At 39.1% G+C, this 14,638-nt stretch overlaps 2 protein-coding genes across 2 annotated transcripts; both read right to left on the minus strand.

Annotated features, from left to right (window-relative positions):
* Window positions 1-4,762: 4,762 nt before the first annotated feature.
* LOC147492857 (putative TPR repeat-containing protein At1g05150) lies at window positions 4,763-8,383 on the minus strand. Its single transcript, XM_086567668.1, has 4 exons — window positions 8,216-8,383; window positions 7,902-7,957; window positions 7,671-7,727; window positions 4,763-5,363 (listed from the first exon to the last, which is right to left on the minus strand). The coding sequence occupies exons 1-4, from the start codon at window positions 8,381-8,383 to the stop codon at window positions 4,763-4,765; spliced, it is 882 nt and encodes a 293-aa protein (XP_086423794.1).
* On the minus strand, window positions 7,043-10,102 carry LOC147492858 (pentatricopeptide repeat-containing protein At3g48250, chloroplastic-like). Its single transcript, XM_086569170.1, has 2 exons — window positions 7,820-10,102; window positions 7,043-7,727 (listed from the first exon to the last, which is right to left on the minus strand). The coding sequence occupies exon 1, from the start codon at window positions 10,069-10,071 to the stop codon at window positions 8,416-8,418; it is 1,656 nt and encodes a 551-aa protein (XP_086425296.1). The 5' UTR covers window positions 10,072-10,102; the 3' UTR covers window positions 7,043-7,727; window positions 7,820-8,415.
* Between the last annotated feature and the right edge of the window lie 4,536 nt (window positions 10,103-14,638).

Here is a 14,638-nt window from a genome sequence, read left to right on the forward strand (position 1 = left end):
ATAAGCTGTTCTTATAGATTTCCAATTTTTTTATAGTGTGTGCTGTGTGCAAAATACAATCAGGATCCATATGTTGAAATGGACATAGAATGTTTCTGCTATAACTGATTAACGGTTACACACTGTCGCACTTAGCCACTTACAATCCACATTATCTTATTTATCTGTTTCTGCAATAATATCTGCCATATGCTACAATGAAGTGAGAAATGCATGCATGCCAGAAGCTGCACATATATTATATGTATTGTCCTGTTTCTAGACAAACTTTGTTTGGTTATATTCTAACAGTTGAGTTATTTTTATTATTTTCTTCTTCCGTAAAAGACAATAAAGATATAGTTATATATACTAGCCAAAAGTGCACGTGATTTGCACGTGATTGATTATATGTACCGACGAAACTCAAATTGTCTATAAATTGCTAATTAAACAAAAGTTAATAAAAAAAAATATTCCAATTGCATTTTCAGTTTTGCCTCGTTTTAAGATACGTTTAAAAAGCTTCTACAATGCCTTCGGCAGAAAATAATGAACCAAGTATAACAATTGCAAAGAAAGAAAATGGCCACGTTACTGTCACTTAATGTAAGAAGCCAGCATTACATATAATTTTGTACTAAATTTTTTTAACAGTCGATTAAAAAAAAAAAACAAGACCAATGCGTTCAATTTGATACCAATGCTTCGACAACCTTCAATCTCATCAATAATCTCTCATCTTATCCATAGCCTTCACCATCTCAACTTCAAATTACCACTAAGCTTTAACACTATCACTATATATCTATGTTCAACTTAGAACGACCTCAATTTCAACCCTGTCAAAGTGCTAAAAGAAGTGCGCAATTCAATGAAGGTCACTAATAAAACATTTTACTACAAATAATAAATAATGTTCAAAAAATTAAGAAAATAAAAGGTTCACACATTATACTCATCATAAGTGAACCCTAACAACAGTATAAGTTACAATGCCATACACCAATGTGGAAAACATTATTGCAAAAATCTAATGTGTGTTTAAGGTGTTCCATAGCTTTACTATCGACTATGAAGGCTTTCTTTTGATGTTTTTGTGTCTGTAAAGCATGCACGTACCAATTATATACCAACAAACATTCAATCGATTAGACGATGAATTGTAAACAAACAATGCTTCAAACAAATAGAACTACTACAAATTTCATGAACAATAAACAACTCAAGTTAGCAAACATGCACTGCTAAATGCAAAACCATAACGCTAGCAGTGTTAGATGAAGGCATCAAAGCATAGCCATCTAACCTTCAACAACTTTTTAGCATTAGCATTGGCATCGACATTGGACTCTCTGACATATAACTTGAGACATTTTCTTTAAAAAAAAATGGCAAATTTGTAGCAGTTCTATTTCAAAAATGCTCTTATGCGGACTTCCTGTAGAAAATAAAATCCGGACCTCACAAATTCACGTGACCTACTCTTTCTCTATTCTCTCTCTCTCCACATTTTACTACTACTTTTCTCATGCTCTATCTCCTCTCTGATCCCAGTAGTATGAACGTTCCTTCATTCTGAAATAGAATTTCATATTAGTGCATTGAGCGATAATGGAATTTAAAGATGCTAAATACTTCACTTATTGTATATTGTTGTCGTTAATTATAATGCTTTCTTAAAGTATCTTTATAGATTTAAGCGTTAAGTTTTAGTGCATATGGTCATTACTTAATATCCTGCGTTTTATTTTGTTAAGTTTGAGGCACTTCGTGGTTGTGCATTGGCATGTGATACACCATGTCAGGATATACATGGTGTTTGGAATAAGTCTCTGATCCGATTCATCAACTCTTACTCAGGGTGGTAGTGGTGGTGGTGGTGCAAAAACCACTACTCACTGGGGATCCATAGTTAACATGATGGATTAAGAGAAGGCATTAGGGTGGGAAATAATTACACTTATGAATTCCTGTATACCCATAGATTCTGTTCAAACCTAGTGCTGACCGACAAAAGATGATAGCAACCAACAGAAGTGCAATAAACGTAGCAAGCAGGAGAGCACCTTCACACACTCAATGGCTGCCTACTTTCTCTTTGCACTGCTAGGTTGGATAATCTTTAGCCAAGCTACTCCACGAAGATGTTGTAGCGGGCAGGAGAGCACCTTCACACACTCAATGGTTCGCGACATTCTCTTTTAAGCTGTTAGCTTGGGTAGTTCTTTTCGGCGGATATGAGGGAATTAAGGTTACAAGGTACCATATAATGCATACAATACATCATTTAGGAAGACTGGGAAAAAGAGACATTTGATGGGTTCTAGATACTGATAGCTGAGAACTCGAGCCTCAACCTCCATATCGCCAAGTAACATTGTTGTTAGATGAACCCTTAGCCATAAACTCTGCTTAAGAAAGAAGCTAGAGAATTAGACGGTAGGGAAAGGTGTAACTTGCAAACGGACTCAGGATGCGCTTCTATTTGACATTGGTGAAGGAACAGATGGAACCTTATAGAAATTATTTTACAGGTTTTCTGAGCCTCCCTGAGAAGATTTGTATATGCGAAATGCACATAGTGAAGATACCAATAACTGTTAATGCCGCCTGAAGAGCCACCAACACCTATAGCTTACCAAGCTCCACCAAGTTAATATATACTTCACAAGCTAAAAAAGCTAGGGATTGGAAACTACAGAGTAGAAACAAATAAGCAAAATCTTCAATTATGTAGCAGATGCAGTCATGCAGAGCAGATGAACTATGAGAAATTCAAAGAAGCATGCACCCACAAGAATCTAAAACTTTTTATAAGATGTTCAGATCTAAAAAAAAATAAACTGAAAGAAAAACAGATCAATAAGAGAGATGTTTTTTTATGCGGTTAAGCGTTCGATGTCTGAACTACACTTTTCATCTATAAAAGGTTTAACTGAAACCAACCTAGCTAGTATAACACGTTCTTTTTAAGAACAAAATGAAAAAAAGCAGAGAGAAAAGAAGAAGATGCAGAATTGTAGCACGTTTCTCAAGCAAGTAGAAGAATTTTAATTTTAATTTTGTTCTTGTACATATCCTTTTCTTTTTCCTCATATATATTTATGTAAAGTTACAAGAATTGAAACAAATAACCAGCTATAGAAAGTCGCCATGTTCTCTGTTGCTCTGCTTAGTCTGTATTGGGTGACTATTCATATTGCCAATGTCCCTTCAGTAACTTGATTCTCATCTAAAGAATCTGAGCCTGAAGTCTTGGGCTTAGACATGACCCTTGAAAATCCATAACCAAGAGAGCTCCCACTTGCTTCACATAATTGCAGAGATGAACAGTAACGATAAGCTTTATGATACAGAGACATGGTCAATTCTAGTTTCCCTCTACCTTACAATCAGGAAAACATGACAAAAAAAAAAAAAAAGGTTCACTTGACTAATAGCAAATACACGTGCATGGCTTTGCTAGTTGTATACCTTAGTTAGCTTAGAGAGGTGGCGGGTTCTGAACTCGTTGATCGTTGCTGCAATTTCTGATGTAGGCAACTTAGCCTAAAAGTGAAGCATAAGTTGAAGGAAGATGCTCGTTAGTACGGAGGTATGGATACCCTACAGGGCCACTACCTGAAATATCAACATATTGGCCACAGATAGCCGATATTTTCTGGTCCTCCCAACACTGATATAATACTCTTGACCACATTTTCCAAAGAATCGTTTACAATAATAAAACAGTCATACAACTAAGATGTCACCACCTTTCATTTCTTGTAAAAGTACTAAGGAAACTGAAAGTTTGTAGCCATTATAGTCTCCTTTCACTCCCCCCTTTCCAAAGCAAGTAGAATCTCTTACCATACAGTAAGGCAAATTTTATTTTCTTGTCCTAGTACTACTACTAAGAACAACATCATCATCAAAAACAATAACAAAATGACTACAACATCGCTCACCACATGCAAGTTAGAGTTATTTTCTCATTCAGAACTTGGAAAAAACATTTTATAATGTATCGTAGCTGTTTACCTGTGCAAGAACATTGGCCGCTTAGCTGCACTTTCGGTTCCAAGGTCTCTGGAACAACCTGAATTTTATGTTAGACCAGAAATGATTAGTTTAGTTTGGTTTAGTCAAGCCACTAGGTTTACTAAGTATAAGATCAACATGCATAAAGAAAGAACATGTTTGGAGTTCATAGAACTCTGTAAATCCCTATTTTTTATTGCATAGGCCAGGATAAATACCGTTGTTGCACCCACCTTCTCCAAATTGACACCATGATCAACATGGTGGGCATGAACAAATGTCTTCACATTTGGGAAATACTTGCTCAAAGCCCAAACAGTTCTATAATTTGCACCATGAGTATTTACGTTATTGCAGCAGCACAAGCTCAATTTTTTTAGCATCTTAAAATTTGATGGCTCCACAACAACAAAATCCTTCCCCTTGGCAGGCTTCTTTTGCATTTTCTTCATATGAGCAATTGCATCATGCAACTCAACCCTATTAGTCATCTTAAAAGCCTCTTTCAAGGTTTTTTTTCGCTTCCTTAAGCCTCATTAGCCCCTAACAAAGCTAACTTTGTTATTATTTTGGCCAATGATTTGGCAAAACAGCTAGAACCTTGGTATACATCTCGAAGCTCTTTGATACCTCCCCATATCCATATAAAGTCCACCCAAATTGTACAATCGTCAATATGCCCAGGGCTTCAAATCAATTGCCTTCTAAAGCTCTGAATGGCTCTCTCAAACTTCTTCGATTGCATGCAAAGTCGACCCTAGATCACAAGGTGTGCATCGGCATAAGCTGACTTCAAGAAAATAGCCTCTTCCAAAGCCTTTTCAGCTGCCTTATACTCCCCTACTCCAAAAAGCGCACGACCTAAAAGCTTCATAGCCATGAAATGAGTTGGACAAAGAGTTACAGCTCCTCTATAATGCCCACAAGCACTTAAAGCCATACCTTCCCCTTCCAGCGAAATCCCGAGATTAACATGAATTTGAGGAAGAAGGTAAGATGAGTGATTACCACCGCTTTGCGCCGCTTCTAAAGCCAACAGAAATTCCTCCTTTCCTTCTCCACACTTCCCAAGAATATACAAACAATTCCCAACACAAAAATGCGGTCTAAAGTTCTCCAGTTGAAGCTCGCAAGACCTCTTAGAACTCACTAAAGCATCTTTAAACAAATGGAGCTCATACAAAACCCTGCCAATTGCCATATGCCCATCAAACATCTCATCTTCGGACTTTGCGTCTTCTGCTCTCCCTCTCAAAACCACCAACTTCTTCCCAAAACCACTATAATCCTTCCCAGATTCATCCCAAACAACCCCTATATCTGAAAATTCAGTAGATGGTCTAAATTCAGAAGACCAACTGGTTCAGAAAATGTATCAAAATCATCCCCATTCACTTTCAACCTCTTTAATGTAAAATGATTGGAGCAAGAAGTCTAAAAGGAGTTTTGTAACCATGCATCATTGGAGGAAGCAAGTTAGCATCTATTGGTAACCAGGTTTTGCGAAACAACACATATTGTCGATATGGCCATTGGTATCATTAACCTCAAATGTGTGAGCCAAAATCAATTAGGAATTTTTTCTTCAATTTATTAATCCACTTTATAATTAAAACTAAATATGAATTGGAAAATAAAGTGGAAATTAAATCCAAATAACTAATCTATATCAAACCACAAACCCAAAACTCAATCAGAAGAGACCTTTCGAAAGACCATAACCATTAAAGTACCCAATAAAAAATTAACCAATCTGGAAATTAAGAGAATTCATGCATTAAAGCAAATTGACTAATTTCGAGAAGTGAAGAAAACAAGCATACCTGATTGGAGGTTCATAAGCAATAGAGAGATAACGGCAGGGATTCATTCGCCATTAGCCTATTCCATCCTAGATTTGAGTACTCACTATTTCAACTATTTAGATTTTTTACCTTAATTGAAATGAATGGCTGGAATTTGTTGCAATGAGAGAACTCAATTTGATGAGAGGAGGAGAGAGAATGATGACTCTGTTTAATTTTTGTTGCAAAACTTATTTTTTTGTACTATTTGCAAAAGAAGGGAAACGTAGTGTTGGAGATTGGGAGGGGGAGACGTAGAGATGTATTTATTGCTAATTATTACTAATTAAATATCATTTATGGTAAATTGATGGTAAGCGTACAATTCAAAATGGCGTGGAATTGGTGTTTTAGTATACCGCTACATGAAAAGACTGATTGCTCATATTCAAAGGTGTTAAGCAACATTTTAATTTAAGGACAATATCGGTACTGAGAATTTACGAAGACATAAAAAGACCAAGTAGTCCTCATTAATAAATATCTAGGTGTTTGATATAATTATTCATCCAGGGGTATTATGCGTGAGAAAAATACCCGGATGAATTTAAGAAGCCACGATCATTATAGAATATACTACTAGTAGAGATATAGAGAGAGACTTCTAGTGCAGGACTGCAGATAAATTATTTCGGATAGCAGAAAAAACTGTTTTGTTTAAGTTGATATCTTGTAAGTATCTGTTAGATTGAGCTCTGTTGAACTTATCCAGTTGGCCCTGGACTATGACTCTCATAGTTCCTTAACATTGATTTGACTTCTGTAACTGATTAGCTAGATCATCAGCAAGGTCGTCAATGCAAATCTCTCTGGAAGTATACTTGCAACTAAAAGCTACAGAGGTACTGTGGCATTTAGAGTGCACTTGTTGAGTGCACAATAGATATATAGCGATTGGAACGCAGAAACCAGAGATTGAATTGCAAACTAGAGCCGAGATATTGGCTATTTAATACTATGTTCGATGGTTACTGGATGATCGGTTACCGAGCAGGCAGACAGTGCACCATGGGCGTGCCTTGTGTAGATGCTTACAAGGGTTATAGTTATTTGAAGAAGCTATTTACAATGAGCCCATGTTTAGAGAGCAATAGCACTCCGACCAGTGTAAATTAGCACAAAAGATGATTAAAATGACCTCATAAATTCAGTGAACATGGATTCAGCTCATGAAGCTGCTAAACATTTCTACATTTAAAAAGCGCACAAATTATTCATTCATCAATCATTCTTCCATCTACAACTTTCGTTAAAATATGAAAATCACAGTTTGCTATTGAGTATTGACACGACCAAAATATCCCCATAGCATGCTGATTGAATGATGAACACTACGTATATGTTCACTTTTGGTTTTTCGTGGAAAAACCGCAACGGAATAACTGCCAGTGTCGTCAACAGTTTGGACCCACTACTTCTCCCGGACAGTCACAATACAGATTTCTTCTACCTCTTCCTCCTCCTATGGCATGTCACAAGCTTAAGACAATGCCTCCAGAACTCACTAATTCCTGCTCCTTCGCTCTACTTCTTTTAAGTCAGTACATAAGTACATTCCAACACGACAAGCTCAACTTCGCGGACAATCGTCTGTGGTTTTTGAGTTTCACAACATCCAACAGCCAACACGAACTAAATCACATCATCAAACATGTCTTGGCTAAAAGAAAGGCCACACTTTGTCTCCGCCACTTTGGTTTAGTTTGAGTGATCTCATTATCCTCCATTGTAAACCCCCTCCGTTCTTAAAATTGGTGGTTTTCTTTTCTTCATTGTCTTCGCTTTGAGATTCAGATCTTACAAGTCACCACCACACATTACCTGCTGGAGATTTGGATAGCATACCCAGAACCGAGTCCTAAATCTGTTCCTGAAAAGCTACAATCATGTTTAATCATGTGAATTAGTAATTAAACAGAAGCATAGTGGAACCACGATAGAAAAGATGCTATTCATACAGAAACTCAGACCTGGTTCTTAATTCTTCAAGCCAAGATAAAGTTGTAAGTTCCTTTAGGACAAGTCACAGTTGAGGGAAATAAAGACAACAACGTGGCCATTGGCCAGTCCAGGGTATCCATTCCCCCAAAAAGTTTGAGTTCCGACCACTGAAAATATACACAGATGGAAACTAAATCAAGGTAGAAAGTTAAAAGTGCATCCTTAAATTTTGTTTAGTCACCTTTTCATTCTTTGAAACAATCAGAAACAGTAAACAGAAATGGCATAACAGAATGCCTCAACTGGAAGTTCATTAACCAGTATCCAGTATAAATATTGAATACAAAATAAATAATACGATCAGGACGCAGTCTGATTCTTTAGCATATAAGTTCAACTGTTCATGCAGAAGCAAAAAATTTCACAATGTCAGCATGGTTGCTGATATGAGCAGGACTCCTAGAACGCAAATCTTGGGCCTCAGACTGTCTACCTTCCTTCAAAAACGACTCTAAAAGAAGATAGTAAGCCGCAGAAGATGGGTATTGCTTTGTGCTCAATGTCTTCAAGAATTCCCTTGCATCATCCACCATCCCAAACCTTGATATATAATAGTTAAATGGTTTCAGAGAGGTTTGGAAGTTGTGTTCTTCATTAAACAAAGAAGATATGTGGCTTCTTTAACTTTACGTTCTTGTAGTAAAATATGAATCAAATTGTTGTATGTAGCTTCTAAAGGTCTCATGTCGGCCTTATCAATCATCTCAATGACCAAGTTGTATGCACCATCCACTCTTCCCTGTCCACACAAACCGTTTACCAAGACTTCCAAAACATTAGCATCAACATCAACTTTCTTCTCCAACATTTTGGTGAAGCATTTCATTGCCTGATCAATGTCGCAGGCTTGGCAATGTCCTTGAATCAAAATGGTCCATGTCTTGAGATCGGGAATACATCCTTGTGCTTCCATCTTATCCAACAATTTACAGGCTTCTTCCATCCTCTTAGATTTACAAAGTCCATCAAGAACCTGGCTGTAAGTGATGTTGTCTGGTTCCTGACCCGCATTTTTCATGGTCTCCAAAATCTTTTCTGCTTCATTGAATCTCCCGTCATTGGTCAAATACCTATGGACCCCATCATAAACAGCCTTAGACAGAGCATATCCTGTTGTGTCATATTTGTTGAACACTCTACAAGCCAAATCCATATCTGTGTCTAATGAGATTATCCATAAAAGAAGTCCACAACTTTCTGGTGAGGGCCGATACCCACCATCTGCCACTACTTTGTAAATCTCCACTGCACTTTCTATTGATTTTTTTCTTTTAAAGTATTTTGTCAGTCTTTTACATGTTAATAGATCTATATCATAACCAGCACTCTCCATTTCCTTGACTACACTCCAAAATTCCTTAACTGATTCCTCTCGACCAAGAACCCGTAAAACACCATTATAAGTAACTACACTGTGTCTATAACCCATATCCTCTTCCATCCATCGGAAAACACAAAAAGCTTTTAAAGGGCATCGTTCAAGCACCTTGAGAATCCTTAACACAATACTCTCCGAGAACGTAACCTTAAGTTCCCCCAACTTCTTCTTCACACTGTCATCCCAATCCGATTTTAAAACCACTTGAACCACACTTTTCACAATTGCGTTACTACCACTCTCTTGAGTCACCTTACTAAAGTATTCAGTCAATGCATTAGCATCATTAACCATCTTTGCCTCCTTAAAATTACCCAACACAGTCGAATATGTATCTTCATCAATATCACAACCTTCATCAGACATTCTCTTAAGTAAATCCCAAAACTCATTAACAGTTTCCTTACAACCCAAAATTTGAAGCATTAAACTATAAACCGTAAAACTAGGATCAAACCCAATCTCAAAACATACCCAAGTAAAAAAATCTAAAGCATCAAGTGGGACTAGGTCTAATTTCATCAAAGCATATAAAACAGTCCCATGACTCGGTGTACTTAAATGTGCTTTCTTTAACTCCTGTGTTACCTCTTCAGGCCAACATTTTAGATTTAAGAGTTCAACAACAGAACTGGGTGTTGAAGAAAAGTGTGATTTCTGATAAGTGTTGTGGAAAGTTAAATTATAAGTTTGGTTTTGAAGAAATGAGGATGTAGAAAAAAATGGTGTTAAGTTAGAGTAGTGAGTCACCTGGGTGGTAAGAGACCGAGGTGTGCAAGAACGAGTTAAATGGGACGAGTTAATGAGTCTGAGTGATGCAAGAATCCCCTTTGCACGATTCATGGTTGGGTTTGGTGGTGTGCAGAGATTTTGAGAAATGAGTGGTTGCCCAGGCTTTTTCAAGGGTTTTATATAGAAGTGAAGAAATAAATTTCGAAGAAACACAAAATGCCATGACATATCGCAATTCGGACGAAACTTAATGGAGGCATGGAGCTGCTCTTTGCAAAACTCCCTGATTCTAATTAGTTTCTTCCTCGTCAAGTAACCTCACTGACGTACGTTCATTCATTCACAGTTAATACCAAGGCCCAAAATTTCGATATCGGTTAATATATCGGTGTACCCAAAAACCGAGATATATCGGATATCTCGGTTCTTTTGGTGACCAGTCCAAAGTTTCTAAAATATCGGATATCTCGGTTCTTTTGGTGACCAGTCCAAAGTTTCTAAAATATCGGATATCTCACCGATATATCTCGGATATCTCGGATCTCTCGCCGATATATCTCGGATATATAGGATATTTCGGAAATTTCAATATTAAATTATTAACAATTGGTCAAAAAGTCAACCGATATATATCGATTATCTCGGAAATATCGATTATCTCGGCGATATAAACTTTCATATCGGAAATTCCGATATATCTCGGAAAAAAAGGGGTTCAATATTCGGTGGATATATCTCGGAAAAATCGATATCGGTGTACCAATTTACCGAGATATATCGGCGAGATATCGGATATCTCGGCGATATTTTGGGCCCAGGTTAATACATCTTTGTTTCATGATTACAAGGTGTCTGAGAAATAGCAAGCCGTGTTGATAAGACGGCGCGGTTTTGCCAAAACCGTGTGGGCTTGGCCTGTCAGATGGGCTTTAGTGGCGCGATTTATCCAAAACCGCGTCATTTGTTGTTGAAAATTTGATGTTGCTCCTAAAGATTGTTGGTGTTTTTTTGGTTTGGTATTTGGATTGGTTCAAAATCAGATTCTTCCTCGGTAGTTAATGCATTCCAAACGGGTAAAGTGCATTGGAGAGTTAAGGCAACTTGGCAAGTATTACAGGAACAAGCTACATGGCTAAACGTCACTGCTACTTGGCGGGTAACTAACTTTGGAGCTGATAGTTGTGCCAGACATGGAGCACCAGTACTCATGGGACAAAAGATATGGTGGGATGTTCGACCTCCATTCATGAGAAATCTAGAGAATCATTATACTACCTACTTTAGGTTCATCAACCAAGATTTAATGTATTAGGCAGGGTACACAAATGAGGATACCCTACTTTGAATTCTTCATATATATATATATATATATATATATATATATATATATATATATATATATATATATATTTTTTTTTTTTTTTTTAAGTGAAAATTTTATTGATATCGATAAAGAATTTTACAAATAATTAGGACAAGCATGCAACAAGTCGCGCCAAGAAGTCCTTTCGAATAGCAAATCCTATTCTTCTAAAACAAACTCGTTAGAACCAAATTGTCATAACATTATCGTCCATAACTTTCTCAAGTCTCGAGAAGCTCACCAGATCGTTGTTCCAAGAAACCGAAAAGTGTCGAAACTAAACGGAATGAAACAATCTTTGGTTAGCCGCAAGCTTCCTCATGCTTCTCCATCTTCCCCGCCACGCTTTCTCTTAGTCGCTCCCCGCCTCAAAGACTCCATTCCCAAGCCCTACCAACGGAGAGGCTCGATTACATCAACACATGCATGTCTCCCCTCGGACCAATCAGATATCAATATATCCGCAGGTCGGTGTGGATCTTCCCTCATTCGGATCGGTGAGAAAATTCACAGGAGCTTCCTTCTTCACTTGTACCCTCTCCAAAATGCATCACATACAATATCTCCGACATGATCATGTCGGTATTTGAAACTGGAAAATATCTGATTAATGCAGGTCGCATGGTCTCCAAAAGCATCTAGTCTACTCTTTTTCAAACAGGCATAGACCACCATCGAGTACAAAGGAATCATGAGACGGTACCGGAGAATAGAACGATACTCCATCGACGACATATCTTTGTCCAAGTCCCTCCATCGGAATAGCAAGTAGAAAGTCCTTGCGTGTTTCGACCGCAAGCATCTAATGACTTTTCGACGAAAGCAGATAACACAAACTCCCTCTCAAGAAAGACAATCTTACTATATAACGCTTCCGCCAAAACTTTTGTGGTTTTGAGGGGCGGTAAGCATTCAACCATAACCGAGGTCAAAATCGGGTAGACAAAGAGACTCATTGACCGCTAGCAACATCAAGAATCTCATCCAAAGGCACCGCCCACACATCCTAAGAATGTGGTTCTCGGAAGCTCGGACGCCCGACAACGGGAGGCCACAAAAGCAAAAGTAGAGACATCGGTGTAACAATAAATACCTAACCCACCCAGAGGCGTAATGGGAGTGTCGATAAACGCCACCGCAAATCACCGGGTTAGGACCATCGAAACCACAATGCCCGGAGAACACCGCGGAGATGCCGATCAAACGCCTTAGCCGCCTCTAAAAAGGGATGGTGGACAAGTATTTAATCGCAAATACCAACTTAGAGAGCCCAAAGACAAGCCCGTAAGAGAGCTAACTCACACCGGTGGATCGCCTAATATAGCTAAGCGGTCCATCAAAGTCACAACCTTTTCAACACGCTTTGCAAGCAAGGCCCCTAACAAATGATGGATCGATCGACCGCACCTCCAAGCAACCCGACTCCCGGTGGAGGGACAAATCTGAAGGAAAGAGACCGGGAGTGGAGCGGCGTGGATCCAATGATGGCCAAAATAGCTCGCTTTTAGCCACATTAAGAACCACCCATAAGAAGGTCCCTTCTTCTTGAATCATACTCAAAGTCCGCCGCCACTGCTTCAGTATCTCCAATCAGAGTCCCATCATTAGATACCAAGCATGTAGCAACAACTGACAACTGGACTGGATCCGCAGAATCAGGGGATGCAACACCAGTGCAAATAGAAGGGGACCCAAAGGGTCGCCTTGCTGGACCCCAGTAGCAGACCATATGTAGCTATCCCCCATATATAACCTCGCAGGTTGACAATACAAGTACTCAACCCAAGGGGAAATAGCTGGGCAACGGATACGAACCTCTCTCAACATAGTAGTCCGATCAACCATGTTAAAGGCGTTCTGAAAATCTACAAGCAGCATCGAAAGAGAGGTACTGTCACTGTTAGCATACACTATGCGGTTGACAAAGATGCAAAATAAACCGCACCACCGAAACACCAACCCCATACTCGAAAAAATCCCGCAAGTATCCTACCACATCTTGGGAAACTCCTTTCATTGCAATCTTGAGACCAAACGGCCAAACCATCCCTACGACTATGGGATCTAATACTATTATCCTTGAGAAGTGGAGTAAAGCGAGCACTCGCGAATGAATGAATACGCTTAACGGCTGTGGACATCGTCCCTCAGAACCAAAGATTCACCGAGGGGTCAATGCGATCTAGCAAATCGACGATATAGCTGCTGCGCCCCCACTCATGGCATCCAACAAATACCGAGCTCGAAGACCATCACGACCACAAGAAGTACCCTTTGAAATGACCGAATACATGACAATAGGGCATCTCTCTACCACTAAAGGAGGCTCAAAGAAAAGGAACAATGGTCTCACGGTGGTTGTCGATCGGTGTTTCTCCTCTAATGCACATATAGTCTCTACAAGATTGAGGCAACTCCTGGCCGATGATAACACTTTGACCATTGCAAAGCAAAATGTCCATCGAAGAACTTTTCAGAACAAATGACTCACATTCCGAGTGGAGGCAGATTTCCGGTCGGCCGGATCAAGGAGACTCATTATTGGACTCTAAGAGACGGAACATACCGCCCGGTGCTCATTCCATGTCGTCAAAGCATGGAGAATCTATTTTGCTGAAAGTTTTTCCTAGTGCCAGAACGACGTTCCCGACGATTACGTGGGTCGGAAAACTTGCGAGTGCAACGCGGCAAGAGGAGGAGACGAACCCAAGACATAACCGAACTAGGATCGGGTTGTAATATCCCGAGAGCCGATTTCAAGATATACCCGAAAATGCCAATCGACAAGCACGCGTGGTATACTTTTCACGGTTCGAAAGGTATACTGAAATGCATTATCCAGTAATTTCTCATTAAGAGAAGAAGGGACAAACAAGCGGATCGGGGGTATCACCAACACCCTACGTCGTATGCGTGGATGCAAGATCTGTAGTGTCGGGCTTAGGAGGCGGCTGTGGTATGCCCACAATGAAACATGGGGATTCCCCATTCTCCAACAAAATAGGTGGTGGTATGATAGCATCTGGATGACGGCACGGTATACCAAATGCGTGGATACCCAGACAACGACCACACATCCATTTGTCTATAGACTTTAAGGAATTCTCCAATAACAAATACAAATCACAATCATCCTTAAGTTCATCCCGTACCCTATCAATACTCAACTGACAACCTACGTGTTGTTTATCAAAATGCGTGAGAAAGTAGGGAATAGTAAAGCCATTACTGTTAACCCCATTAGTGCATCCATGACGATCACGGAAAGGGCAATGAACTCGTTTCTTAAGAGAGCGGGGACAATAGAACCGGAAG

Source organism: Coptis chinensis, chromosome 6 (genome assembly GCF_015680905.1).
Source record: "Coptis chinensis isolate HL-2020 chromosome 6, ASM1568090v1, whole genome shotgun sequence".
NCBI classification, from domain to species: Eukaryota; Viridiplantae; Streptophyta; class Magnoliopsida; order Ranunculales; family Ranunculaceae; genus Coptis; species Coptis chinensis.